Raw genomic sequence first — 27,828 nt, 5'->3', positions numbered from 1 at the left:
AGGCTTGAGACCTCCAAAGTGTTGTTATTTGTGGACCTTAAGGTCCTCCGCGGGGCATAACAGAAGATACCGATGGACTCCAACTCCCATCATCCCTCTGGGCGGTCCCGTAAGTACGTGGGTCCAAGGATTCTTAGCATCATAGGATCGTAGAATCAGAGAGTTGGAAGGGACCACAACCCCCTGCAATGCAAGAATCTCAACTAAAGTATCCACGGCAGACAGCCATCCAAACTCTGCTTATAAACCTCAACATCCTTTTATTGTGGCACCCAAAACTGGACACAGTATAATCTTAGAAGTTTAGTACTTTGAATACTTAAGCTGAGCAGGGGGTGTGCCTGTGAGGGCATGAAGGAACTCTGCCCTCCTGTTCAGAAGCACTCTTGCCTCTGACAATGTGCAAACCTCAGCAATCCCAAGGTGAATTCTTCATAAGGTTACAGATAGGTAGCCGTGTTGGTCTGCCATAGTCAAAACAAAAAAAATTCCTTCCAGTAGCACCTTAAAGACCAACTAAGTTAGTTCTTGGTATGAGCTTTCGTGTGCATGCACACTTCTTCAGATCACTTCTTCAGTTGGTCTTTAAGGTGCTACTGGAAGGAAATTTTTTTGTTTCTTCATAAGGTGTTTGGGAGTTCAGTGCAAAGGACCCCTGGAATGGAAGCGGAGACTTCTCTGCCCCCTCCAACACTTCTTCATTGCTTTTCAAAAGAGAAAAGGATGTGATGTGAGCCGACTGGGCTGGTGAGAGCCTGCTCTCGGCTTGCCAATTCCCATCGCGGAGGGTTCTGCTCAGGCCCGCCTTAAAAGTGCCACCTCCTTCGGTGGAGAAGATGGTGCCAGAGCCCAGCAGGAGGTGGGGGGAAGGAGGATGGGATGGCAGAGAGATTTGTTGGAGAGAGAGAAGAGCGAAAAGAATTAATCATGCAAAAACTGGCATCTGTTTGGAGCCTCTGGGGGAGACTGCGGAAATGTCTCTGCAGGGGGCCTTTGAAAGCAATTCATTAACTGGGAAGCCAAAGTCCCCTTTTGTTCAGATTTCATTTTTTAAGGGGGGGGGAGAAGGGACCCCTCCTCCACCGCCCCAACTTTTCCATTCCGATCTGTTAGCAAATCAAAGGGGTGGGGCTGTAATATCTGATGCAGGAGGGGGGGGGGTTGGCATTGTCAGAAACACAAAACGCCACCCGACCCCTCCTGGGACTCAATCTGCTATTGAGCAGCTGGTCTAATCAAAATTGTCATGAAAGTGGCGTTTGAAGCAGATATATACGTTTCGTTCTGAAGGAAACGGCCCTTTAGAGTCTTTGATGGCTGGTCGGGTCTGGAAACAATTTTTGCAACTGAGTGTGCGCTGCTTAATTTGTTCCAAAGCTCATCAAGCCTCTGAGAGGGAACCCTTTACAGAACCCAGGCGGGGAGAGTGTGCATTTATGCAGATAAATTGTGGGAGAGCAAGATGCTCCGCAAAGGTGCAGAAGGAGGAGCCTGACCACCTTCTCTCGTGGCAGCTGTGGAAAAGGCAAATTCCATACAATTAGGAAAGGAATGGAAAGTTCTGGTGGCCTCACCTCAAAAGGGATATTTCATGCTGGAAAGGGGTCAGGAAAGGGTGACGGGGGGGGCGGGGAGCCACTCCCTTAGGAGGAAAGGTTGCAGCAGTTGGGACTTTATGGAAATGGTGTGAAAGAGGTGTGATAGGAATTTTATGGTCTTAGATATATGGTAATATTCATAACCACAGGTACATAGATCATCACAGGAAGGCCAACCTGGAACCATTTTTTTATTCCTAAACTGAGCAAATGTTTTCTCTGCAAGGTCAAACTGGAAAAGCCTCCCCATTGTCTTTTCCTTCACAAATCCTGTATTAAGGGTATGTCTGTGTTTGACTAAGTATTTATCACTACAGAGGACTGGCCAGGCTCCCCAAGAAATCCAATCAAGGAACCTGCCAGACGGGATATAAACAAGGAGAGGAGAAAAACAATATTGAAATTTCTGTTTTAAGACCACCTTTTCTGTGATGTATCTGAGGGGTGGTCTTAGGTTACACCCCTTCTGTGATGAATGCATAATGTTTCTGGGGGTGGTCTAGATCTACAGGATGGGAATTTCAAAAGTCTTTATAAGGCCTTGCACACCATTTTGGAGGTCCTCTTCCTCTCCTGCGTGTGAGGGGAGCACCCTGTTGCAACAGATCAATAGAGAACAGGCTTACTAGCTGCTTTGCTTCTCAATATTCTCTGGTTGGCCTCTGTTATTTTCTCCTACCAACAGGGAACCTATGTAAGGACTCTATATGGGCTCTTGGATACCCCATAAGGGGGAAAGGGGCATATTTTTGTTTACAACAGAGGCAACACGATACAAGTTTATAAAACTATGCACAGCATGGGGAAAATGAACATAGAAAGGGGTTTCTTGGGCATCCAAGGACCTGAATGTTGGAAGGCTCAAGGCAGATAAAATAAAACCCTTCTTCCCACAGTGCATAGACAGTGTGATGGCCCCAACTTGGATGGCTTAAAAAGAGGATTGGCTCAATCTTTGGTCCTCTTGGCTGCTAGCGGGGGGGGGGGAGGGGAGAGTCCTGCTCTGGGGCTCAAATCCTGCTTGGGGGCTCCCAATGAAGCATCTGGTTTGCCCTTGTGAGAACAGGATGCTGGACTAGATGGGCCATTGGCCGGATCCAGCACAGCTTTTTCTATGTACTTACGCAACCCTTGAACTCAAGGAGGAGGTTCACCCATTGATATTAATCAGCAGTTGGTTCTGGCGATGACTGCAGCGCCCCGTCCCCAAATGACCTCCTTTACACAACCTCAGATTAACATATGAAACTTACGGCCACAAGGTGTGGTGGGAACCAGAAGCTCAGGTGGCTCCAAAAGGGCAAAAGCAGCAAGAAGGCAGGGGCAGCTCACAGGTGCACAGCAGGGGCACTCAGCTTGGGAGAACCATTCTGGAAGTTTGGGAGCTGGAAATCCTGAGACTATGCATATCTATGGGGGGGTATTCTTTGGAGAGAGATGCCTCGTTTTATTTAGAGCATTTGCACTTTCCTCTTCAGCAGTTTATGTCAATTGTATCCCTACTTTCAGGCTTACAATCTGAGAGAGAGAGAGAGAGAGAGAGAGAGAGAGAGACTCAAGGAAAAGGAGACGGGGAGGGAAGAGGAAAAAAGCAAATTCAGACCACAATTCCTAAATAGTTCTAACAACGACCAGCTGTCTTAGAAACAGTTTGGGGTCAGGAGGTGCCTGATGGAGCTGGTCTTTTGGCAGATCTGGTGGCATGAGCCGCCTCCTTCTCATTTCTCCCACTGCACAGCCTGATGGAATAGCAGTGGAGGCAGAGCCTGGTGGAGCTGCGGATTGCGCTGCCCTCTAAACGCCTTGAGCCCAGCAGGGCAGAACTTCACCATACTTGCCTTTGTTCTGCAAGGTGCTTTCTTAAAGCAAAAAACCACCGCCATTTTACTTCCAGGCTTAGTTGGGCCTCAGTCGGCTCTGACAGCTGAGCGCCCTCCCAAACCAAGACCTTGAGAAAGACAGGAGCTCCCTTGTGCCAAGCCAGGCCATTGGGCCATCGGGCTTAGTATTGCCCACACTGACTGGCGGCAGGTATCTGGGGTTTCAGGCCATTCTCTCTGCCAGCTCTGACAGGAGATGCTGTCGGGACTTGAACGTGGGATTTTCTGCATGGATAACATGTTCTCAAGCTCTAGGGCTGCCAAGTCAGGAGCACCTCAGACTTTGAAGTTTTAGGGCCCAAACCTGAGACCTAGATGTGGCCCCTGGTGATGTCACTGGAGGGTGCTCCACCAGAGATGGGCGCTTGCAACCCTCTCCTCCTCCTGAGCCCATCCCAAATCTTTTTCTTCCTCTGCACTCCCTCCTGCCACAAAGCCCGAGAGATGGAGGTTAATTGGGAGGAGGAAAGCTGCGGCAGAGCAAGCCAATTGGGTGCCTGGGGTGGTGGGTGGGGCCAGCCACCCGTGGGGCGGGGCCAGCCGGGGCAGGACACTCCGTGGGGCCTCTGAGGAGTCTGCCTGCCTTCTCCTCCTCCTCAGCCGCCCTACAGCTGAGGGGGAGACAGCAGGGGGACCATTTGGACAGCGCAGAGCCTGCATGCACCTAAGCCACCGCCTCTCTCCCAGGAGAGACATGTTTTTTGTTTTTTTTAAATAATTTTTATTAAGGTTTTCCAAATTAAAACAAATAAAATCCAATTCATAAACTTTTTCCAATATCCAGGACTTCCCCTCCCCACCCCCTCTTGTGTTCCAAATCTTCCAAAAAAGCAATAATATTCAACAAATTCTTATTCCCAAAATACACTCATCATCAATAACTCAATTTATCCAAATTTCCATCCCCTAAGGTCGACCTCTTCCCTTCCACGAGTTCCCCCCTTTCAAATATAGTACAGATGAAAATAGAATAAAAACAAACAATAATTTTACAACCTTTGGATTCCAAATTTCCCTCCCCTCTTTCCCTGTTGCGTTCCTCCTATCCCTCCACTTCTAATGTCTTCCTGATGAACCCACATTTCACTAAACCCACATCCCTCTGGTTCTTTACCGGTCTTTTTTTTTTTTTAAATTACAGATGTCCAATCATAGAAGGAGTCTATCAAAGGGGGCCCATTTCTTCTATCCAGATTTTTATATCCAGGAGTATAAACTCCAATTTTATATCCATAAGCTTGTCAAATCTGGATATCCCAAATGTTCCCACTCCAGCTCTGTCCAGTTCTTGTTGTTTCCTTGTTCTTGTCAATCACTCTCCTCCTTTTTACTTCCCTGTTCCCTCACAGAAATGTTCTTTTTCCAAAGGCTTCTAGTGTCTCTACAGAGGCTTGTTATTCAGGAGCAAAACATAATCCATTGTTTCCAGTGAAGTGTAGGCCTCTGTAGACAAAATAATGTTCCATTTCTGCAGTTTCCCAGGAGATTAAAAGTTCTATCCAACTGTTCAAGTTTCCCGTCGAAAACACATGCAATGTCCCTCAGCTCCTCTAGGTGGATTACAATAACAAAGTTCCCTTCCAGATCACATCCGCCAGTCCAAATAACTTATAAATCCTTATTTGAAACAATTTATCTCCAATTTATAACAAATGTAACCGGCAAAGCCCTCATAACAAAGTCTCAATTTCATTCTTCCGTTTTGACAGCTCTTTGACAGCTGCCAAAACCTCCGTTATTCTTCTCCAGGCATTTTCACGAATCGCTCCAGGGATTCCGGGGGGGTTGCTTTTTAATTACGAATTCCACTTTTCTCCTCCAGCTCAATCTTATAAATTTCCCTCGCGAAGTTGCTAGTTCGGCAAGATAAGGTTCCTCTCGATCTTAGTTATCCAGTCCTTTGTTTTGGCTCTTCTACAATTTGGGGGGGGGCTGACTTCCTTTTTTCCACCTCCCCCGTTCGCTCCAAATTCTAAAAATTTATCCCTCTTTTTCGTCCATATTCCAATTACTCACGGGTTCTTCTTTTGGGTCCAAATTTTCAATAGAAGAAGTCAGCGCTCTCCGCCGGATGGCATGCGGCTGCGCTCGGCAGGGATAGCAGAGGACTCAAAGCACCACGCTCCTCCCCGGCACCCGATCCGTAGCCTTTAAAAAGGCTCCTTCACGAATCGAGAGGGCGCTGACGGTGCCAGCCGAGTCTCCATGTCCACGGCCTCCGTGGCCGTGGTTTTTAAGGGTCCCCGCATCGCCGGTGCGGTAGGACCCAGCCCCTGCCGAGCAGGCTCCCTCCGGAGCTCGGAGGGAGCCCGCCATTCGGCGATGGCGCCGACCCGGAAGTCCTCTCCCAGGAGAGACATGTGGCTCAGGTGCCCTGCAGGCCCCACGGTGAGTGCCGCCTGGCATTTTGTAACCCCCCAGTGGTGACACCCGAGGCGCCCTGCCCCCTACCGCACACCCCTTCCTCTGCCACTGAAGGCCAGAGGGGAGGAGGGCCCCTGAGAGTCTGTGAAATAATTTGCAGCTGGATCCTGCAAAGATGAATAAGAAATTTTTTTGAAGGCACTCTCTCACCCACCTGGAGATTCAAGTCCACCATCACCCGGGGGGAGCCAGGCAAACCTAGAGACTTCAGGTCAACCCTGGAGGTCTGGCTGCTCCCTTAAAAATATAGTAAGATTCTAGTCCTTATAGCTGTGAATTAAACAACCTATTTAAAGGGAGACCAAGAGGGGGTCCAAGAGTCAAGAAGGGGGTTTCTGCATGTGCCGTGGAGGGCAATGAGGGGTAGGTGAGGCTCATCCACCTGGGAAGGGAACCCATCAGCCAGGAGGAAAACTCTGGTCCTCAACCTCCACTGCCTTGCAGGACAAGGAAAGGCTCAGGAGTGACCCCTACACAGACCCACAAGTCTCTGAGGCACTTGGGTGGTGCCTTGCACACCTCCTTCCAGCAACTCCTGCAGCCAAGCTTGGACCACCTCAGTGAGGTTGGGGAAGGGGTGAATTGCTAATACCTGAAGGAGCGTCTCCACCCCCATCGTTCTGCCCGGACATGGAGGTCCAGCTCCAAGGGCCTTCTGGCGGTTCCCTCCCTGTGAGAAGCAAAGCTACAGGGAACCAGGCAGAGGGCCTTCTCAGTGGTGGCGCCCGCCCTGTGGAACGCCCTCCCATCAGATGTCAAAGAGAACAACAAGTACCAGACTTTTAGAAGACATCTGAAGGCAGACCTGTTTAGGAAAGCATTTAATGTTTAACAGACTATTGTATTTTAATGTTTTGTGGGAAGCCGCCCAGAGTGGCTAGGGAACCCAGCCAGATGGGCGGGATAATAATAATAATAATAATAATAATAATAATAATAATAATAAAAAATAGGAAGTTGCCATATATCCCATCAGATCATTGTTCCATCTAGCTCAGTACTGTCTACACGGACTGGCAGCATCTCTCCAGGGTTTCAGAAGAGGGCTCATGCTGGAGATTGAACCTGTGACCTTCTGCACACAAACAGATGCTCTGATCCCTATCACTTCTCAGTCCTTTTCTGGGTTTGCCAACTTCACTTGGGCCAGGGCGGTGGGATCTCTGCAGCAAGACAGCACCGGATCTCTCTCTATCTCTGACAGCAGAGAGGGTAAGCTGCTACTTACTCTCCCCCGGCGCCCGTGAGACCCTCTCTCTGGAGTCGGAGTGTTGCAGCCCAGATGTAACAAATGGCATTTATGAAAAGCCAGAAGACCCCCAGTGCAGGGAACACTGCATTCCCTGTTCATCAGAGATAACAGCAAAGTCTGCAAATCCCTTTGTCATTTGAGTTTCAGTTTCTCTCCTTGTCTGTCTCCCTGCCTGCAAACCTCCGCTCCTCTGACCTCACAGCCCTCCCCCCAAACCCTGAAGCTAGATGTCACACAAGCTCATAATGAAGTTTCCCCATTAATTACCACCATTAAGCATCCAATTAGTGTTTTAGAACCACTGGCAGGCAAGAGAAATGGGGGGGGGGGAGTTGGCACAGAAAAGGGGAGGGGGGCACCACGGAAAAAAGCTTCTTTCATTCTGCAGCTCAAAGCACCAGCTTGTCATACCGCTCATCCCACCAGCCCCCAAACGCAGCTGGCGGGTTTTCAGCACAAGGAATCAGAAATTGATTGAAATACAAGGAGACGGAAGCAGGACTGCTGTGGACCTCCTGTGGCTGGCTGGAGAACTTTTCTTCCCAGGCTCTCCCCTGGAGCAGCGGCAGCAAATTAAAAGCAGTGCACCCTGAGCATGTGCAGAGTGCCGCCTCTTGCATATGGCCACTCGAGAATTGCCACAAACCTCCGACTCGTCTGGGTTTAGGAGACCCCTTCAAGAGAGTGAGCCTGAAGTCAAACTTGGAATTGTTCAAAGCTCAAACTGAAACCAACTTAATTCATGTTCAGTTAATTGGGCAACCCTGGGAGCTACATTCAGGTGTAGTTCAGAAGAGCCAGGCTGCTGGATCCGGGCTGGGGCCCCTCTAGCCCAGCCAACCAGATACCCCAATGGGAAGCCCTAAAAACAGGATCCAAGCCCCAGAGCCTCAAGCAACTGGGATTCAGAAGCCTTTGAGACATGAAGACAAGGCAGGAAAAGACGCTTAATGACTTATTAGGCCCATGACTCTTGATCAGATTGTGCAGATTGTGAGTCACGGGGGCATGGAGACAGTGCGCATGACCTTAACAGGGCTTTTTAAAAAGCTGTTATTTTCTTAATGTTAATATGACTTTTGCTGTAATTGTGACATTCAGCTTAGTTTTGGTTGTCGTTTTGTTAATAGTGATTTATAGGTTGTGATAGTTTTATTGATGATTTGTTAATTATTTTATATAAGTTATGCTGCATTGCATTGTTCTGGTATGTTTTATGATGCTACTGTTATTCACTGCTTGTAAGATGCTTGAGGTTCCTCTGAATGAAAAGCAGCATAGAAATGGAATCAATCAATGTAGTCATAGAATCATAGAACTGGAAGGGACCCCCAGGGTCATCTAGTCCAACCCCCTGCAATGCAGGCGTCTTTTGCTCGAACCCACAATCCTGAGATGAAGAATCTCATGCTCTAACATGAGCCATCATCCCATACCCATCACCCCAGATGGCCCAGTGAGAAACCGACAAGCAGGTCCTAAAGAGCAACACTCTCCCCTCCTGTGGTTTCCAGCATCGCTGCCTCCAATTGTGGAGGCTGGGAGCCATTGACAGCCTTCTCTGAATTTGTCTAATCCTCTTTTAAAGCCATCTCTGCCTCTTGTAGGAGTGAGTTCCGTAGTTTAACTATGCACTGCTTGAATAAGTCCTTTCATTTTTCTGCCCTAAATCTTTTTTATATATACATTTTTATTAGTTTTTTAAACATATCATTTCCAACAATCATATAACTTCTTATCTTTTACAATATTTTAGACTTCCGTCAACACCTCTGATGATTTTCCGTTCTTTATCACTTATTCTGCATTTCTCTATTACTCTTAATTATCATTAACTAATAATTCTCCTCATAGTTTTTCTTGCAGTATTTCAAATAGTCCTCCTTACAGAACTTCTTGCAGTCCTACTAGCATAATCTGTTGCCCTAAATCTTATTTTTGAAGCAATTCACTGAAAAACTGAACTGATTTGCTCCAAGCACTACACTCGGCCAACAGCTTTCTCTGCAGCTCAGATGCCGGTCCTCTCGCCAGCCCCTCAACCAGCTCTGCAATCGATTCGAGAGGTTTGAAAAATGAACGCCAAATGGTCCTCTAATCAAGATAAATGAAGCCTGAAGGCAGCCCCTGTCTCTTCTGGTTACACAGAGAAGCAAGAGCTCCCCTCTGGCTTGCAGAAGGAGACTTGGGCGACCTTGGCGTGGAACGTCCTTTGGCATGAAAAACCCCTGCACCACAGGCAATGGAAACACAGACAGGCACTGCGGAAATGGCATCTGAACCACAGAGACCTGGAGACCCAGGTTTGTTTATTAATCATAGAATTGTAGGGGGACCCCCAGGGTCATCTAGTCCAACCCCCTGCAATGCAGGAATTTCAGCTAAAGCATTCCTGACAGACACCATCCAACCTCTGCGTAAAAACCTCCAAGGAAGGAGATTCTGCCACCTCTTGTGGGAGTCTGTTCCACAGTCTAACAGCTCTCCCTGCCAGAAAGTTTTTCCTGATGTTTAATCGGAATTTTCTTTAACTTGAAGCCATTGATGCAGGTCCTGCCCTCCAGAGCAGGAGAAAACATGCTTGCTTGTGGCAGCACTTTTGATATCTGAAGATGGCTATCATATTTCCCCTCAGCCTCCTCTTTTCCAGGCTAAACATACCCAACTCCTTCAACCATTCCTCATAAGGCTTGCTTTCCACACCCTTGACCGTCCTGGTCACCTTGTTCCAGTTTGTCAATATCCACCTTAAATTGTGGCACCCAGCACTGGACATGGTATTCCAGGTGTGGTCTGACCAAGGCAGAAGTACTATTACAGCAGGAAACTAATTCTGTGTGGTGTAGTGGTTAAGAGCGGCAGTCTTGTAATCTGGGTAACCGGGTTCGCGTCTCCGCTCCTCCACATGCAGCTGCTGGGTGACCTTGGGCCAGTCACACTTCTCTGAGGTCTCTCAGCCTCACTCACCTCACAGAGTGTTTGTTGTGGGGGAGGAAGGGAAAGGAGAATGTCAGCCGCTTTGAGACTCCTGAAGGGGAGTGAAAGGCGGGATATCAAATCCAAACTCTTCCTCTTCTTCTTCTTCTGTGGATGCAGCCTAGAATGGCATTGGCTTGTCTGCTGCTGCATCACACTGCTGGCTGATGGTTTGCCCGTGGTATTTATACGACACCCAGGAACCCCCAGGCTGACTTAGGAGGCGTCAAAATCATCACGAAAGCCCTTTGAAAATAGTGTCATTTGAAAGAGCTTAAAAAATTCAGTTTTTGCAAATTCTGACCCAATTGGCACTTCCTGGCCTGACATAGGAGGCTGCTTTCTACTGAGCTAGACAACTGGCGACCATTGGCCCATCAAGTTCAGTGTTGTCAACATGGACTGGCAGCAGCTTTTCAGGATTTACAAACAGGATCCCGCCCTGCCCTATCCATGGATGTCAGGAATGGAACTGGGACCTCCTGCATGCAAGACAGATGTTCTGCTGTTGAGCTATTGCCCTCCCCACTCCCCACAGCTGCCTGCAGTCCATCCCTGACACCCTCCCAGGATCTCCCTGTTTATTATATAATGCATGTATATCCCACCTTTTCCTCCAAGGAGCTCATGGCCCTCCCTGCTCCCAATTCAGTCCCCACAACAACCCTGTGAGGTGGGTCAGGCTGAGAGCTGGTGACTGGTCCAAGGTCACCCAGGGAACTTCAGGGCTGAGTGGGAATTTGAACCTAGTCTTTCCAACACTCTAACCACTACACCACACTGCCTCCATGCCTCATCTGGGAATGGGACAGCCGTGTTAGCCATGATGACTCCTCCGCCTCAGCTGACTATAATCAGCCTGTTAGCTTGAGCCTGGCAGTTGCATTCATCAGTAGAGCATGAGATTCATGGGTCTGAGCCCCACGTGGGGCAAACGATCCCTGCATCCCAGGGGGTTGGGCTAGATGACCCTCGTGGTCCCTTCCAGCTCTACAATTATTTAACTCTGTCTGCTCTAGTTTGTTTGGAAAGATGGATTTGCCTGCTTCGCAAGACAGACCTGGGAAGTGGGCAGCCAGCTCTCCCCGCAAACGAGAGAAGTGCCTTTTCTGTGCCCAGGTGATTCTGAGCATGAGCCAAGTGTGAGCGCAGGATGCTTTCCTGCATGGGCGAGTGTAAAGCGCCCCCTGTGGCCAAAGGGGGGCTTGCAAGTAAGCAAAGATGCACACAGGCTGATTCCGTGCCATTCCAATGGTGTGTATACGCCTTATCTTGTGATCCATTATGTGGGACAGGGCTTACCTGGGTTGGCCCAATATTTTATTCAAATTGGCACCCCTGCAGCCAAACTTGCTGCCTCTGGGTCTCACCCAAAGCCCAAGCATGCACTTGCCCCCCCCCCCGGGGTTGTAATTGCTCCCTGTTCCTTCCTTACAGGGAGCCTGTCTCCATTTTCTGAGTCTTAAAGGAGAGCCGGGAGAAGTGAATTTTGTCAAACGCCCCCTTCCTCTTGCAGCTCCCCACTCATATCTGCTCCAGATATGAGGAACTCTAATGCCATGGACCGGCTGGACAGAGAGGAGTGGTAGGAGGTGCACCCATCCCCCCCCCGGAAAACCCCAGAAGAAGGCTCAGACCCAGAGGACTGGCAGTGGGACACCAAGGAGAGGTCAGAGGGGAGGAGCAACAGGGTTTAGTGAGCAGGAGGAGTCTGTGACAGGGAGCAGTTCAGACTCTGAGGCTGACGCAGAGGAGGGAGGGGTCAAGAGGCTGCTGAAGAACCAGGGTGTCTCCCCGTCTTGGTGCGCCAAGCTCCCCTCTGCCCTGGTCTCCTAGAATGCTCAGAATAATGTGGAGGGCAAAACAGAGGCCAGAGGTGCGCAGGTGCAGTTTGAGACTGCTTGGGAAACATCTGGGAGAGGAGAAGCCTTAGAGAGGGACCTTCACTCCTGGCAACAGCTCCATGGGGCAAGAGTTGTGCGCTGTTTCCTTGAACTTCACTGACAACTGAGCCTTGCATCTTTCCTGCTGACCTGTGTCTGATTCCAGCTCTGACACTGGTGCAGCAATTAAACTACTCACACATTTGCAAAGCTAAGCAGGTATGGTATGGTTTCACATTGGACCAGGGACCACATGTGCATTGCAGGGGGTTAGATTGACCCTCCAGGGTCCTTCCAAGTCTGTGGGGACCTGTGAAAATTGCCCCCCCATCCACTCGCAGAATCCCCCCCCCCCGATCAATGGCATTTCTTCGAAGGGGAGGATTCCTCCTTGCCTGCAGAAAAAGAATCCTGGATCGGAGCCCTCTTTGGGTGTGCTGCTGGTATGTGTGTAAATGCTACACGTGAGTAGGAACTGTCATGCTAAGCTCCTGTGCTGCAATGCCTGTTGCCTTCCTTGAGTTGGAGAGCAAAGCGTCACGTTGCACAGTTTGGGTGCTCCAGCCTCCATTAGATGTGAGCAGCATCGTGTTAGATCTTTATCCAGTTCATTTATTTTTTGGGTGGTGGGGAAGTCTTCATCCTAAATTCTGGGGCTCAGTGCAAAGCACCCCGCCAAGCCTTAGAAAGCTGCCTTATAACAAACCCAGCCAGCGTGCTCCTTCTGGCCTCCTCCTCTCCCAGGTTTCAGGTGAGGGTCTTCCCCAGCCCTGGCCTGAGTAGCTCAGTCGGTTAGAGCTGGTGCTGAGAATGCCAAGGTCTGGCACCTGTATAGGGCAGCTGCCTGTTCCTACATTGCAGGAGCTTGGACTAGATGATACTCAGGATCCCTTCCAACTCTGCCTGTCTGGGGTTGAACCTGGGATCTGTTTATTGGAAAAGAGGAACTTTGCCACGGAGCTACAGCCCTAAAATGTAATGTTAGTCGTAATTCAGAACCCAAGAGATGGTTTAAGCAACCAAGCATAGAGACAAATCATGCTTTTAAGGCTGCTTTTGTTCCCCCCTTGTTCAGCCCCCCTGTCCGGAGGGTGAGGGGCCTCAGCAGCTGCAGCATTGCTGACCACCATGGTTTGCCCACAGTGGGCACAATCAGTGGCTAACAACCTCTGCATTCCAATGCAGCTCAGCAGTGCCCCCTAGAGGGCCCTAGAGGGGTTTCTTGCCCCTGCAGTTTAACTATCTTCTGTGTTGGCTAAGCTTGTCTATAAAATAGCTCAGGAGGTTCATGCTGCCTGGTGGCCGATTGCAATAATATTCAAGGGGCCCTGTCAGTCCACCCCACAAACCCCATCATATCATAGGGTTTGTATGCTACCAAGGTATACTCAGAGTAGACCCATTTAAATTAAGTATAAGTAAGTAAAGTATAGGGACGCGGGTGGCGCTGTGGGTAAAAGCCTCAGCGCCTAGGGCTTGCAGATCGAAAGGTCGGCGGTTCGAATCCCCTCGGCGGGGTGCGCTCCCGCTGCTCGGTCCCAGCGCCTGCCAACCTAGCAGTTCGAAAGCACCTCTGGGTGCAAGTAGATAAATAGGGACCGCTTACCAGCGGGAAGGTAAACGGCGTTTCCGTGTGCGGCTCTGGCTCGCCAGAGCAGCGATGTCACACTGGCCATGTGACCCGGAAGTGTCTCCGGACAGCGCTGGCCCCTGGCCTCTTAAGTGAGATGGGCGCACAACCCCAGAGTCTGTCAAGACTGGCCCGTACGGGCAGGGGTACCTTTACCTTTACCTTTAAGTAAAGTATGTTTGACCAAACTGCGGGAGGCAGTGGAAGACAGGAGTGCCTGGCATGCTCTGGTCCAGGGGGTCACGAAGAGTCGGACACGACTAAACGACTAAGCAACAACAAGTAAAGTATAAGTATACTAAGTCCTTTAATTTCAATGGGTAGGGTAAAAATGGAAATAGCCCATTTCTGATTGGCTGATTGCAAAGAAGAATTAGCAATTCACACATCAATCCAAAGGTGTTAAAAATTCCACCCTTGGTGGAAAAATCTGAATCAAATAGTTTTCTTGTTCAGACTTCCATATATGTATTTTAAAAAATATACAACAGTGAGACAAAATACACATCCAGGGGATACATTGCAGCAACAGGAATGGCACTGTCGTTGTAGTGAAGTTGGGAAAGCTTGGTATGTTAAACACTGGTTTGTGCCGGAGTGAGGCATTGTGGGAGAGTTAAAACTGTGGCCTTGTGGGGAATGGATGTCTGGTCTTTTTAAGTATAAAACTCCCTGTCTCTAGAAGTGTGAGTTAAATTGCATCCTGACTCTGGGCAGGTTGAGATGTTATCTGATTTGCAGATCCGGGCAGCTGGGGCTTGAATGTGGATTGGGGGTGAAAAGGTGCAGGAGGCTAGCCAGTAATTTGCAACTCAAGAGGCTGGTACTTGGAAGGAGGACCTTGATCTCAAGGTCCCTGAGCATAAACAAAGTTCAGCTGTGCTGGTCTCTTGACAATCAGGAGATATAGTCTCATCATACAGCCACTGGCAAATTGGTAATTAACCTAAAGAAATGATCCTCCTCGTGGGATTTTCAAGGATAAAGGGTTTGGGGAATTCAGATGCAAATTGCAGAACATCTTGCCCTGGTGTTTTGACCAGTAAAGGGACTTTGACTATTTGCTGTGCTCTGAGCTGTTATGGCATGAGAATGGTTTTTAGTTAGCTATATTTTATAACATTTTATTTTCTGTTTATAAACTTTCAAGAACTGTGCCAACTTTTTGAGTGGCCTTTTCAATAAACTTGGAAAAGGACTTTTGCCCGGAGAAGCTAAACTGGTGCCTGGCCATTTAGGACACCTACCTGATGAATTTCTGTCTGCGTCACGGTATAGTGACACAGGGCTGGGCAACCTGGTAAATATCGAAGGAGGGTTCTCCTCCTGGAGCCCCATTTGAGGGTGGCCCAGGAAAGGAGGTGGTGGCAGCTTTACCGGTTGGCTTGTGACTTGCAACACCTAGCGACCTCTCCCTCTTCCTGCCAGGTCCTGCTGGGGTTAGGAAGATTGGTGTGGGGGGGGGGATAGTCCCTGATATTGCTACAGTCGTCTTTGAGGTTTCTGGTCTTCCTCTGAGCCACCTGAAGACATGCACAACAGAATCTTTTAGACAAGTTCTGAGGGTTCTCCTCCTCATGGTCTGGAAGAGTGGAGAGTCTAGTCCTGGGTGTGGTGCAGCCCTGAAGTGTCATTGCTCAGCACACTTGAATTGCTGGAGAGAGGTTCCCTGGTTCTCCTGCTGAAGGCTACTGGGCTACGGAAGCTGCCACGCCCTCTCAAGGAGCCTGTGGAAGAGCTGGCATGGATATCGCTGGCAACGAGACAGTTTTGGGGGCCGCGCACCCCAGCCCAGATGCAGCAGCAGCAGAGAAGCTCCACGACAGCCCTCCTCACCTCCTTGCTCCCCAAGGCGTAGACGATGGGATTGATGAATGAGTTGGTGACTGCCAAGGTCAAGATCCAGCCAAAGAGTTTAGGGGGAGCCCAGGCTGTGTTCCCCCAAAAGGTATCTATCAGGAGGAGGATGAAGAGAGGGGTCCAGCAGATGAGGAAGGTGCAGAGGATCACCAGCACCGTCTTCAGCAGCCGCAGAGACCTCTTCCGGCTGCCCCGAGAAAAGGTCTGCTGGGCGCTTTTCTGCACCCAGCAGTAGATGGAGGCGTAGAGGCCCACGACGCCCACCAGGATGATGCTGAAGACGATCACAGTGAAGAGGATGTAGTTCTTGTCATAGAGAGGCAGGAGCGTGGAGCAGCGGGAGACATGGCAGATGCAGTTCCAGCCCAGCAAGGGGAGGAGGCCAATGAGGATGGCCAGGCTCCAGCAGAAGGCGAAGAGGGCCCTCAGGCGGGTGGTCTTGCTGGACGCCTTCTCGGCGATGGGCTTCACCATGGCGCTGTAGCGCTCCACAGCTGTCACCAGCAGGCTGAAGGTGGAGGCTGCCAGGGCAACAAAGAGGACCCCCTCGCGGAGGAACCACATGGTGGGCGACAGCTGGAAGGTCCGGCTCCCCGACAACCAGAGGTTGATCAAGTAGGCCGTGCCGGCTAAGAGGTCGCTGAGGGTGATGCTGGCCAGGCAAGAGTAGACCCACCGGCGGGTGCGCACTTTGCGGATGATGGCCAGCAGCACCACCAGGTTCTCCAGAATGATGAGGCAGCTGGCAGCAATAATGACCATCTTCAGGACGCTCATCTGGTCTTCCTGGGGACGGCGATTCTGCATCCTCCCTGTGAAGTTGTAATGGTACAGGATGATGTTGATGTGGTTTGTGTCCGTTGTTGGGTAACAGAGTTCTGGGCGATGGGCTGAAGCAAGTCGGGGGTCTGGGACAGACGTGGGGAGGGCTGTCCAAAAAGAGGGCGAGGAGGTGGAGTTGAAGAGCTCCATGTCAGTGATCTTCTAGATTGCTTGATGGATCAGTACAGAAACAAAACTGGGCCTGTTCTTGGGAAGACTTGTTTGAGACAACACAGGAGCACTCTTGGCCTTTGATGGAGGCAAAGCGATGTCCACTGCTTAGGATCTCACAATAATGGACACAAGGTGTGGTGCTGGTGAAAGGCAGAAGTCTGTGCGTCTTCTTGAGCTGATGGTTGCCAAACAAGATCTCAAACATGAGAAGAACCAGCAGCTCACTCAGTCTCTGCACCCAGTTGGGAAGCAAGCAGGGGTGACCTCACTATGGCTGCCAGAATTTCACCAGAGCCCCACCCGTGGTCCGTGGCCGGTCCAGAGTAACATCTTGGCCAAATTTCTGCAAAATTAAGAGAAGAAAGGAGAGTCAATTAGGAGAGGTTGTTGAAAAGAGAAAGAGGTCACCTGAGGGCATGTTTCCTGTTTTTTAAGGATGTGCTCCCTCTTTTCAGCAGTTCCTGGTATTGCCTTTTTTTGGGGGGGGTGTTCCGGTGGCATCATTTCAGAGCAGAGCACAACACGTTTTCTGTTCTTACTCATCCGTCAATCAGTGCATGACACTGGATGAAGAGGAATAAGTATTGAGGAACCGCAAGTTCCTTTGCTGCTGCAGAAGGGGTGTGGGAGAAAGGATATTGCTTTGCTGAAAGGAGTGCATACCAAAAAAAAAAAAACAGCTGTGGAGAAGCAACAACTGCTCACCTGACCTTTAGTTCCCCATGCATTTTGATATTTTATTGATTTATGGAGCAAGATCTATCTATTAATCAAATAAATCTCAAAGTGGCTTGCATAAAACGGTATACAATATTCATTTTTTTTACTTATTTCCTTGATGTAGGCTTACATGGCTTTTGTTGCTTTAAGTAGATCCGTTCAGCTAAGTCTTGCTCAGAGTATACCTATTGAAATGAATAGAACTAACATGGTCATATTCATTAATGGGCAGACTAAGTGAAAGGCGGTCAAGTACCACCTGTGGTGTGTAAGCAGATGCCACGCGCTGCAACATTTCTCTGCAGATGCCACTCGCATTATTGTTCCTGCCTTACATTGTTCTCTTGGTGCTGCAGTTATTTGCTAAATGCAGTTGCTTAAATGGTAAATTCAGACTGAAAGGCAGCCTGGTCTATTTTTTTAATGTCCAAATTGTTTAATTAAAAGAAAGCCCCACCCACGGATAGAGAGTGTGATTGAGTGTGCATGAGAGACCAGACGGAAGGAGGCAGCTTCCTGCGTCCTTAACCTGCCCTCACAAACACCCAGAACAGAGAACTGTGGAGGCACGTGCCTCTTTCCGCTCCTGGGTTCCGGTCGCCACAGAGGAATGTCTAGGCACCGTATTCTTCACGGTGAATAGTATTATTCATTTCAGAATAATTGGAGGGGGCCATGGGCTCAAAGCTTGCTGGGTGACCGTGGGCCAGTAGCACCCTTGGCCTGGCCTGCCCCACAGGGTTGTTGTGAAGATAAAAGCAAAGGGAAGGAATCCCGGCACGTGCATGTTCTATACGCCGGCCTAAGCTCCTTGGAGAAATTGCAGGATTTTATTTGTTAAAAAAGAAGTCATGTCCTGTTTCTCAACATCTGCAGAGGCTTGCGTTGCAATGTTCTTTTACGATTTGCGCATTGCAACTTTTGCAAGTCTTAATTGAGGCTCTAGGTGCCGGGAAGGAAAAAAAACCCCGTGCGTCACCCCAGTTCTCGGATCAAAGTGTTGAAATGAAGAAGAAAAGGCATTAAGCAAAGTAACGCATCGCAGGTGGATGTGGAAAGCCTGGAACCCCAGCAGAGAGACAGAGAGACATGGGCACGTGAAGAGGGAAATAGATCTGAATAGACCACAGAAGGAGGGAGATGAATGCAGGCGAGGAACCCTGGAAAATAGGGAACTGCCTTGCAGTGGGTCAGACTGAGTGGTGCTCCTTCTCCTGAAGGAGCAGCTCTCAAACTTTTCCAGGCCTCCTTGGTCCCATAAACTCACCCCCAGCGCCCACAACCCCTCCCTATAAAAGAGCAGTCAACACAGCCTACGAAGGAGCCTAATCTCATAGAATCGTAGAGTTGGAAGGGACCCTGAGGGTCATCTAGCCCAACCCCCTGCAATGCAGGAATATGCAGCAGTCCTATTCGGGGATCAAACCGGCAACCTTGCCTTTACCCGCACCATGCTGTAGCCAACTGAGCTAACACAATGACATTCGGAACAGTTACAATTAAGCGCACATTGATTCAAAACCCAGTTTACTTGGTTTCATTAATTTGACAAAGGTGATTCAGAGACCAGCTTTTCAGTACTACCCTCCTTGGGCACCTCTGCCCTAAAGTGAGACTCTAATCCTTGTGATTTTAGAAGAAGGACGGTTTCAGACTGGGATATGGGAAGCTGCCCTGTTCTGAGTCCCCCACTGGACCATTTCACTCAGCGTTGTCTAGAGCGGCTGCTGTGTCTCTGCAGAGCTTCAGGCAGGAGGCATTCCCAGCCCTCCCTGGAGATGACCAGGATTGAACCTGGGACCTTTTGCATGCAAAGCAGATGCTCTGCCACGGAGCTCAGTGCAAGAGCAGGTGTCCTGTATGCAGAAGGTCCCAGGTTCTCCCTTTATCATAGAATCACTTAGCAGGAGATGGCAAAGAAGCAGTCAGGAGACAAGACAGAAGGATATTATCTGAGCCATTGTAAGGCAGATTTCTGCATTTCCTATTTTAATAGGACCATGAGGACTAGGATCCCTATCAGGGAAAGGAACCATAGAATTGTAGAGTTGGGAGGGACCCCAAGGATAATCTAGTCCAACATCCTGCAACACAGGAACATTTCCCCCAGTGTGGGGCTCAAACCCACATTCTACCTACTGAGCTGCAGCCCTTGCATAAATCCACCCCCACATCCCATCCCTGGCAACTCCAGGATCAAACAGCAAACAAACCTCCTCAACCAGTGGAGAGCCACTGCCAGTCAGAGTAAGCAATACTGGTCTAGATGCAGAATCTGTCGTGAAAGAAGGCATCCTCTGAAGTCACCAGGACTGCAAGAGAGGGACTGCAGAAGCACCATGCATTCAAAGCACGCCCCCCTGGAAGAATCCTGGGAACTGTTGTTGGTTAAGAGTGTTGGGAACGGTAACTCCGTGAAGGCGAGGCTGCAGTTCTTGGTTGGGCGGAATGTGCTTTAAATGCATGATGTGTGCAATTCTGAAAGAGGGAGCTTATGTGGACAGGTGGATAATTATGAATGGAAAGATGGATAGGAGGAAAGTCAAACAGCTGCCAGCTCCCCTCTCTCCCAGGCTCACCTGCTCTGATGGATTGGGCCCCCAAGCGCCGGTGGCTGCAGCATCCAATTCTCCCAGCACAAGTGAGGTGACCAAATTGTTGTGGTTGCTTTTTGTATTTTTGCTGAAAAAAACATGGTGCCATGTGCCCTACCCAGCAAAACAAGAGGAAGGGGATGTTGCTACACACCCATAACCGAGAAACCACATTTTGGCTGCTGCAGGATGGACCCACCCTAGCGAGAAACAGGGCGGTGGCTGCTGGAACTGTCACAAAAACCTTTAGGTCTGATCAACCTCCCTTTGCTCAAGAACGTGTTGAGCTTTGAGACTGTTGATTCACAGGGATGGCTAAGCAATTACTCCTAAAGAACAATTTAAAAGCCCCAGAAGATTGGGGCCTTATAATAGCTGAGGCTTACAGAATTTAATGGAGAATTACAGAATTCCTTGGGGCAGGGAGCTGTCACCTGGCCTACTCTGTACTTAGGAAAGTTGCCTGTCTGTCTGTCCGCTCTTCGTTTGGAGACCTCTTAAGAGACCAGATTTTGCATGGTGGTTCCTGAGATCAAAGAGAGGCTTTGGTCTACTTTTGAATGTGATCGGATGCCATAACGCTCTTCTAAATAGCACTGATGTTTTTAGTTTAGCTAGGCGTTGTGCAATAATCACAGATGACCCCCCTCCCAAACTCACTCTCCCCAGGAGGTGATGCACGTCCTTTCCCCCTCTTGAACAGTAAGTAAAGGTAAAGGTAAAGGTACCCCTGCCCGTACGGGCCAGTCTTGACAGACTCTGGGGTTGTGCGCCCATCTCACTCTAGAGGCCGGGAGCCAGCGCTGTCCACAGACACTTCCGGGTCACGTGGCCAGCGTGACATCGCTGCTCTGGCGAGCCAGAGCTGCACACGGAAACGCCGTTTACCTTCCCGCTAGAAAGCGGTCCCTATTTATCTACTTGCACCCGGGGTGCTTTTGAACTGCTAGGTTGGCAGGCGCTGGGACCGAGCAACGGGAGCACACCCCGCAGCGGGGATTCGAACCGCCGACCTTTCGATCAGCAAGCCCTAGGCGCTGAGGCTTTTAGCCACAGCGCCACCCGCGTCCCTTTGAACAGTACACAGAGCTAAAGAAGAATGTTGAAAGAGTGGTGCTCCTTCCCATTTTGGCTGCACACATCAGAAGACCCTTCTGGATCAGGCCAGTGGCCCCTCCAGCCCAGCACCCTGTTCCCACAGTGGCCAAACAGACAACCGCAATGGGAAGCCAGCAGGGAGAGTTCAAGCACAAGGCTCCCAGTACATTTCCAGCACAATTCAAAGTGTTGGTGCTGACCTTTGAAGCCCTAAAGGGCCTCAGCCCAGTAAACCTGAAGGAGCATCTCCACCCCCATCGTTCTGCCCAGACACTGAGGTCCAGCACCGAGGGCCTTCTGGCGGTTCCCTCATTGCGAGAAGCAAAGCTACAGGGAACCAGGCAGAGGGCCTTCTTGGTGGTGGCACCCGCCCTGTGGAACGCCCGTCCATCCGATGTCAAAGATATAAACAACTACCTGAAATTTATAAAACATCTGAAGGCAGCCCTGTTTAGGGAAGCTTTTAATGTGTGACATCTTGGTGTATTTTTAATCTTTGTTGTGGCTGGGGAAACCCAGCCAGATGGGTAGGGTATAAATAATAATAATAATAATAATAATAATAAGAGCCCTCCCAGCATTGCTGCCTCTGGCCGTGGAGGTGCAGCACAGCGACTGTGGCGACTAGCCTGTGGTAGCCTTATCCCTTATGGCAGGTTTGCAGCCTCTCTCCTTCAACTCTGATTTTCAAGGATTGGATTAATTCCACTGGACCAAATTTCTACCTGAACCCCCTTGGAAAATCTCTCACTTTCTTTGCGGATTTGTGCTAGTGGGGGGGGGGTGCTCCAGGGGGGTGGGATGGGGGAAGAGAAGTGACCAGAGGGGGTGGCACCCAGGGCACTCACTTGGAAATCCAAAAGTGCCCACAGTAAGCAAGATTCTAGCACTGCAAGAGCTTCAGGTTTCTATTTACAAACACACACACACAAGACATGGATGGAGATCAAGGACACCCATCAGCCAGGCAAAAGCTCTTGAGAAAGGCCATTGATAGGTGTGATCTGCGGAGAGTCCTGAGGACAAGATGGAGAGCTGCATTTGGCCCCCAAGTGTCATGCACTGGTTGGATGCAGAGGAAGGGGGGGAGAACTATCTGGGGAACCCCCCAAGTGGAGAAGACTCAAAGCCTGGAGACTGACTGATGGCGGGACAATGATGAGTGATCAGAGGGAGAAGACTGAGAGGCGTCAGAAGCTGAAGAGGCAACAGTGAGCAGGGTGAGTCTGTGGCAGAGAGCAGTCCAGAATCAGCGGCAGAAGCTGATGCTGCCAGGAGGGAGAGGAGTCTGGCTGGGGAAGTAGTCTCCCCCTCCTGCTGCGACAAGCTCCCCTCTCATCTCGCAGAAGGAGGAAGAGCAAGTCTCAGCGTGCTGATAAAAAGTCTTGGAGAGCATAGATAAGGTTGTCGGGAGGTTGGGACTGTGTCGAGGAGACTTCATGGGGCCAGACTCACCATGCCAAGTCCACGGAGATTGTGTTTTTGCTAATAAACGCCAAGTTTGAACAGTGTGATTTGCTGCCGGCTGGCTTTTTGGCACGGAGGCTCCCTGTCTCCACTTCCCTATGTCCTCAGGCAGCCCCTCCTCCCCTAGAGGGGCGATGATGTCACAAAAGGCAGGTGAGGAAAGGGCCAGTTGGCTCCTCATGTCAATCCTCCTGACTGAGATCAGTGGCTTCATCTCACTCTCTCTTTCTGCCTTGGCTTGTTTTCGAATCCTGGCAAGTGGAGTTGTTGCTGCAGAGATCTCTGGCTTGGCTTGGTGAGTTGGCATTTCCAAACAGGACAAACGGAGAGGAGGAGCCATTCAGAAGTTCTCCTCCAAACCCCTTCTCCCTCTCTTCCCGTCACTGGGAAGTTTGCATCTCCTGCCCCCTTTCCACCTGGATGAGGCCTTTGGGGGTGTTATGCTTCCACTGGCAGAGGCAGCGGGGCGACTGGGATCCCAAGTGGGGACAGCTGCTGTTCTGCTCAGATCCTGCTTGCGAGGTTCCCAATGGCGGGATCGAGTTGACCACTGGGAGAGCAGGAGGTTGGGCAGTTTTAAACTGTTTTTAATATTGTGTTTCAACAGTTACAACCCACACTGGGACCTTTGAGTGAAGGGCGAGTAATGCATTTTAATAGCAGGAGTAGAATCATAGAATTGTAGAGTTGGAAGGGAACTGGGTGGTCATCTAGCCCAACCCCCTGCAAGGTAGGAATCCTGCACATTTTGGCAAAGCAATTTCCCCTAGCACAGCGCATTTTTGCACGCTGTGTTCAGTATGATATGCATCTGTAGGCACACTTTACCCTAGTCCATGCATTTTTGTTCACATTACTTAGGTGGAGAAAAAGACACCAAAGTTCAGAGAGGTGCAGATTTCAAAGGATAGCTTTGTTTCATTCTTTCCGAAAGTGCAAATTGGGTCAGGTTTACCATTCAATGCAAACCAAATCCCTAGTGACTGATGCCAGACGAAATAAATACAACGTTTTGCGTGTGTGGCTCAGAACACAGACACCTCTCAGCCTTCCTTCTCCTTTTGCAGGATCCCCAAGGCGTCTCTCTCATTGTGCTCTTGGGGGGCTTGCAAAAGTCACGCTTGGGCCAGGACACAGGTGCTGCTGCTAACGCAACAGACTGATGCTGTTATTGTACAAGGGGAAGGAGCAGAGGGGTGGTGGCACATGATCTCTAGCAGATAAAGATGCTTCTTTCTCAGAAGACCTGCAATTGATGACGCAGGCTTTGTCCCACAGGCCGAGAGCAAAAAGGAAGTCAACATGTGCCAGCAGTCAAACAGGTGTACGTTGCAGATATTGTGAGCCATATGTTTCACCGAGCATCAGTCTGGTTCACTGGGCTTCAGTTTTATTTAGAAGGAACCAAGGACAGGGAGTGGGGGTGCATTTGAAGGCCAATCCATTAAATTCAATGTGCATTTGAAGGCCAATCCATTAAATTGGCACTTTCCGTAACAATGCGGGAACCAAAACACAGTCCTCTGAAATTCACACTCATCTGAAATTTGCAATGCAGGTCTTCAACCAAACCATGTTTGCAAAAGTGCGCCTATGATAATCAGAGAACTGTAGAGTTAGAAGGGACCTCCAAGGATCCTCTAGCCCAACCCCCTGCAGGAGTCTCAGCTAAAATATATCTGAAAGGTGGCCATCCAATGTTGTGTTTAAAAGTTCCAAGGAAGGAGAGTCCACCATCTTCCAAAGGAGTCCATTCCACTCTTGAATGGCTCTTAACGCCAGGAAGTTCTCCCTGATGTCAAGTCAGAATCTCCATCCTAAAGACCTCCATTGGCTCCCAGTACGTTTCTGAGCACAATTTAAAGTGTTTAAAGCCCTAACTGGCCTCAGCCCAGTAGACCGGAAGGAGCATCTCCACCCCCATTGTTTTGCCTGGACACGGAGGTCCAGCCCCGAGGGCCTTCTGGGGGTTCCCTCACTGCGAGAAGCAAAGCTACAGGGAACCAGGCAGAGGGCCTTCTTGGTAGTGGCGCCCTCCCAGCAGATGTCAAAGGTATAGACAACTGCCTGAAATTTATAAGACATCTGAAGGCAGCCCTGTTCAGGGAAGTTTTTAATGTGTGACATTTTGATGTATTTTTAATCTTTGTTGGAAGCTGCCCAGAGTGGGCCGGGTACAAATAAATTATTATTATTATTATTATTATTATTATTATTATTATTATTATTATTTTATGAACTTCTACCATGTCACCTTGGTGCTGCGAATGCAGCAGCGACAACACAGGAGGCAGCAGATACAAGTCACCATCCTTGCAGCCAAGTGGTTTGCATGGACTGGACACAGAGGAATGGTGGGAGCAACCAGCTGGGGAACCACGAAGGGGAGAGCCAGGGGAAAATGGGGAACAGACTTGGAAGAGGTGTCCGAAGGGCTTAGTGAGGAAGGGGAGTCTGTGGCAGAAGCTGAAGCAGGAAAGGCAGGACACTTCAGCCTGTGAAGAGGCCTGGGTGTCTCCCCCTCCTGCTGTGACCAGCTCCCCTCCCCGCTTGTCTCCCAGAACCAGGAGAGGCATGAAGAGGGTGGAGGAGAGGTTGGTTGCATGACGGCAGAGACTCTGCTTGCTTGGGGGAAACCCTAGAGAGGAGGGGATTTTGATCGGCAGAAGTCTTGGCTCTGTTCCTTAGGCCTGACAGGGAACCAAGTGTGTGAAGAGTGTGGTTTTGCTAATCAAGAGTTAACTCGGACTTCAAACTGTGTTACTGGCCGGCATCTGCCTGTGACATAGTTTGACTTCACCCCCATTGTCTCTGGAGACATACAGATGCCGACTCAACCATGCCACCTCCCCTATCATGTTTTTTTTTGGGGGAGGGGGGTATTTCATTTCCTCCCAGGTGCCACATTCTCTGTCTTTTTCTTTCCCAGCATAGATTGGTGACGTCTCCTCTGCCGCTCCAGTTCCTACGTCACATTTCGAGTTTCCTTCCCTTTGGAAGAAAGGCCTCTTGTCTGCTGGCAGCCTTTCCGAAGTGGATGGGGAATATTCATGGACCATTCAAAACCTCCGCCATCCCAGGGAGGCCTTAATCCAAATGCCTCCCAGCCCCAGCAACCAGGGGCGCACCCATCTTCTCAGTCCTATGCCGGCTACCCACCAGGGCCATACCCGTCTGCTTATTCCACCTACCCGGCGTACACACCGCCATACGGCTACCAGGGCTACCAGGCCTACCCTGCCCCTCTGCCTTCGGGACTAGCCTATGGGCCTGGGCCTGGACACCCCGTGTACATCATAGAAGAGCGGAAGGAGCCCTCCACCTTGGCCACCTGCCTGGCCGCTTGCTGGGCCACCCTCTGCTGCTGCTGCGTCTGGGACATCTTGACGGCCCCCCGGCTACCATGAAGGGCCTCTCAGGACCTCGGCTGTGGATTCCCATGCCGCCTCCTCCTCCTCCTCCTCTCCAGCTTTGAGCACCGTAATAAAATATTTGATTTGCACAGCAATACAAGTCTGTGGTAGACTTGGCCTGAAGAACTTCAGCATAGGCCTGCTGGGTCAGGCCCACCAAACCCAGCATCTTGTGGGGATGCCCCAAGGGGAGGCCAAGAAGCCCACCCTGTGCGCAACAGCCCCCTCCCCTCCTGAGGTTTCTACATTCATCATCCTGTGGTCGATCAGGACATTCCTTATGGCAGCGGTTCTCAACCTCTGGGTCCCCAGATGTTGTTGGACTACAACTCCCATCACCCCTGAGCTCTGGCCTTGCTAGCTAGGGGTGATGGGAGTTGTAGTCCAACAACATCTGGGGACCCACAGGTTGAGAAAGGCTGCCTTATGGGCTCTTCTATGCTGCTTCCATAATGGACACCCACCTTTTATGAGGCATATGCATGGCCATAGAATAACAGAACCATAGAATTGAGGGGCTAGAAGGGACCCTGAGGGCCATCTAGTCCAACCCCCTGCGATGAAGGGATATGTCGCTGTCCCATGTGGGGATCGAACCTGCAATCTTGGTGTTGTCAGCACCATGTTTTAGCCAGCTGAGCTGTATGTACCACTGTAGGTCAATCCGGCACTGTCTATGGCAAAGTGTAGCATAATGTTAGTGCCATACTATGACCTGGGAGAGCAGAGTTCGAATCCCCCCTCAGGCATGTAGCTCACTGGGTGACGTTGGGCCAGTCACTCCCTCTTAGGGTTGCTGTGAAGATAAACTGGGGAGGGAGAAACCATGTCCACCCCCTTGGGCTTCTTGACGGGGTAGGAAGGCGTCATGTGATAAAACAGAAACAAATATTAGCGAGAAGGACATACAGAGGTGCGTCATATAAGGGGAAATCTCTTTGCAAAAATGAGTATTTTGAGGAAATTGCAAGAAAATACATGTATGGTAGGAGAAAATGGCAGGAGGATGCTGAAGAATGTCCATGAGGGGGTTTTGTTTTTGTTTTTTGTATTAAAACAAAACTAGAAATGCAGAGAACCAAATTTAAGATTGGAGAAAATGAGAAACTGAGATGAGGAGATTCCTAATTTTGGTGCTGTACCACCTTCTTGTGTTTATAGCTATACAGTGGTACCTCGGGTTAAGAACTTAATTCGTTCCGGAGGTCCGTTCTTAACCTGAAACTGTTCTTAACCCGAAGCACCACTTTAGCTAATGGGGCTTCCTGCTGCCGCTGCACCGCCACTGCACGATTTCTGTTCTCATCCTGAAGCAAAGTTCTTAACCCGAGGTACTATTTCTGGGTTAGCGGAGTCTGTAACCTGAAGCGTCTGTAACCCGAGACAGCACTGTATGCTGTATTTTGAATGGGGGGGGGTGCGTGTGCGCTTCTGGCACTTATTTTCAGAATGGCTATTTCCGTCCAAGGGAAAGCTGTTTTTTGCCAAGTCCTTGATGGCAACGGCACCTGCTAGAATTGACACAGAAAGGAGAAGCTGCTGCCTCATGACTCACTAGGAAGCAGGTTTGTCAAGGGCATTGTTTACAGACGGTTGACCCGCAGGAGAATGTCAGCACTTTTGGCATAGCCTTGCATATAACTGAAATAACCTTACAACAATCTAAATTCATTTACAGCTTTGTGGGTTCCTACTGGCAAGGGAACCCATTTTTTTCTCCAGTTCTCCAGTGCTTTGACTTCACTCCCGGAGGCGCAGTCCATTGTCTCTTGAGACAGATGGAGGCCAACAACAAAACAACTTGGAGCATACATGGTATTAATACAGTATGTGTTTAAATTACTGCTTAAATTACTTGTATGCTATTTACATTAATACAGTACAGATAACACATGTTAAGCATGTTTAACATGGCACGCAGGTGGTGCTGTGGTCTAAACCAGTGAGCCTCTTGGGCTTGCCAATCAGGAGTGAGCTGTCATTGCTCTGCCCCAGCTCCTGCCCACCTAACAGTTTGAAAGCACACCAGTGCTTTTT

At 49.8% G+C, this 27,828-nt stretch overlaps 1 protein-coding gene and 2 long non-coding RNA genes across 3 annotated transcripts; 1 reads left to right on the top strand and 2 right to left on the bottom strand.

Annotated features, from left to right (window-relative positions):
* Positions 1-3,021: 3,021 nt before the first annotated feature.
* LOC309361036 lies at positions 3,022-7,832 on the bottom strand. The gene is made up of 3 exons (XR_014164320.1): positions 7,801-7,832; positions 6,057-6,139; positions 3,022-3,116 (listed from the first exon to the last, which is right to left on the bottom strand). It is a non-coding gene; the product is annotated as an uncharacterized lncRNA (long non-coding RNA).
* Positions 7,833-14,490: 6,658 nt separating this feature from the next.
* S1PR4 (sphingosine-1-phosphate receptor 4) lies at positions 14,491-19,892 on the bottom strand. The gene is made up of 2 exons (XM_081895735.1): positions 19,799-19,892; positions 14,491-16,842 (listed from the first exon to the last, which is right to left on the bottom strand). Exon 2 carries the CDS (start codon positions 16,473-16,475, stop codon positions 15,243-15,245), a length of 1,233 nt encoding a protein of 410 aa, XP_081751861.1. The 5' UTR covers positions 16,476-16,842; positions 19,799-19,892; the 3' UTR covers positions 14,491-15,242.
* A 2,668-nt stretch (positions 19,893-22,560) lies between these two features.
* Positions 22,561-25,891, top strand: LOC309361009. Its single transcript, XR_014164284.1, has 2 exons — positions 22,561-22,673; positions 25,308-25,891. It is a non-coding gene; the product is annotated as an uncharacterized lncRNA (long non-coding RNA).
* The last annotated feature ends 1,937 nt before the right edge of the window (positions 25,892-27,828 follow it).

Source organism: Podarcis melisellensis, assembly GCF_964234715.1.
Source record: "Podarcis melisellensis genome assembly, chromosome: 18".
In the NCBI taxonomy this organism is placed as follows: Eukaryota; Metazoa; Chordata; class Lepidosauria; order Squamata; family Lacertidae; genus Podarcis; species Podarcis melisellensis.
This window is presented reverse-complemented; position numbering and strand designations above follow the sequence as displayed.

Coding starts and splice junctions, on each gene's coding strand:
- S1PR4 (XM_081895735.1), bottom strand. CDS start 16,475: ATGGAGCTCTTCAACTCCACCTCCTCGCCCTCTTTTTGGACAGCCCTC.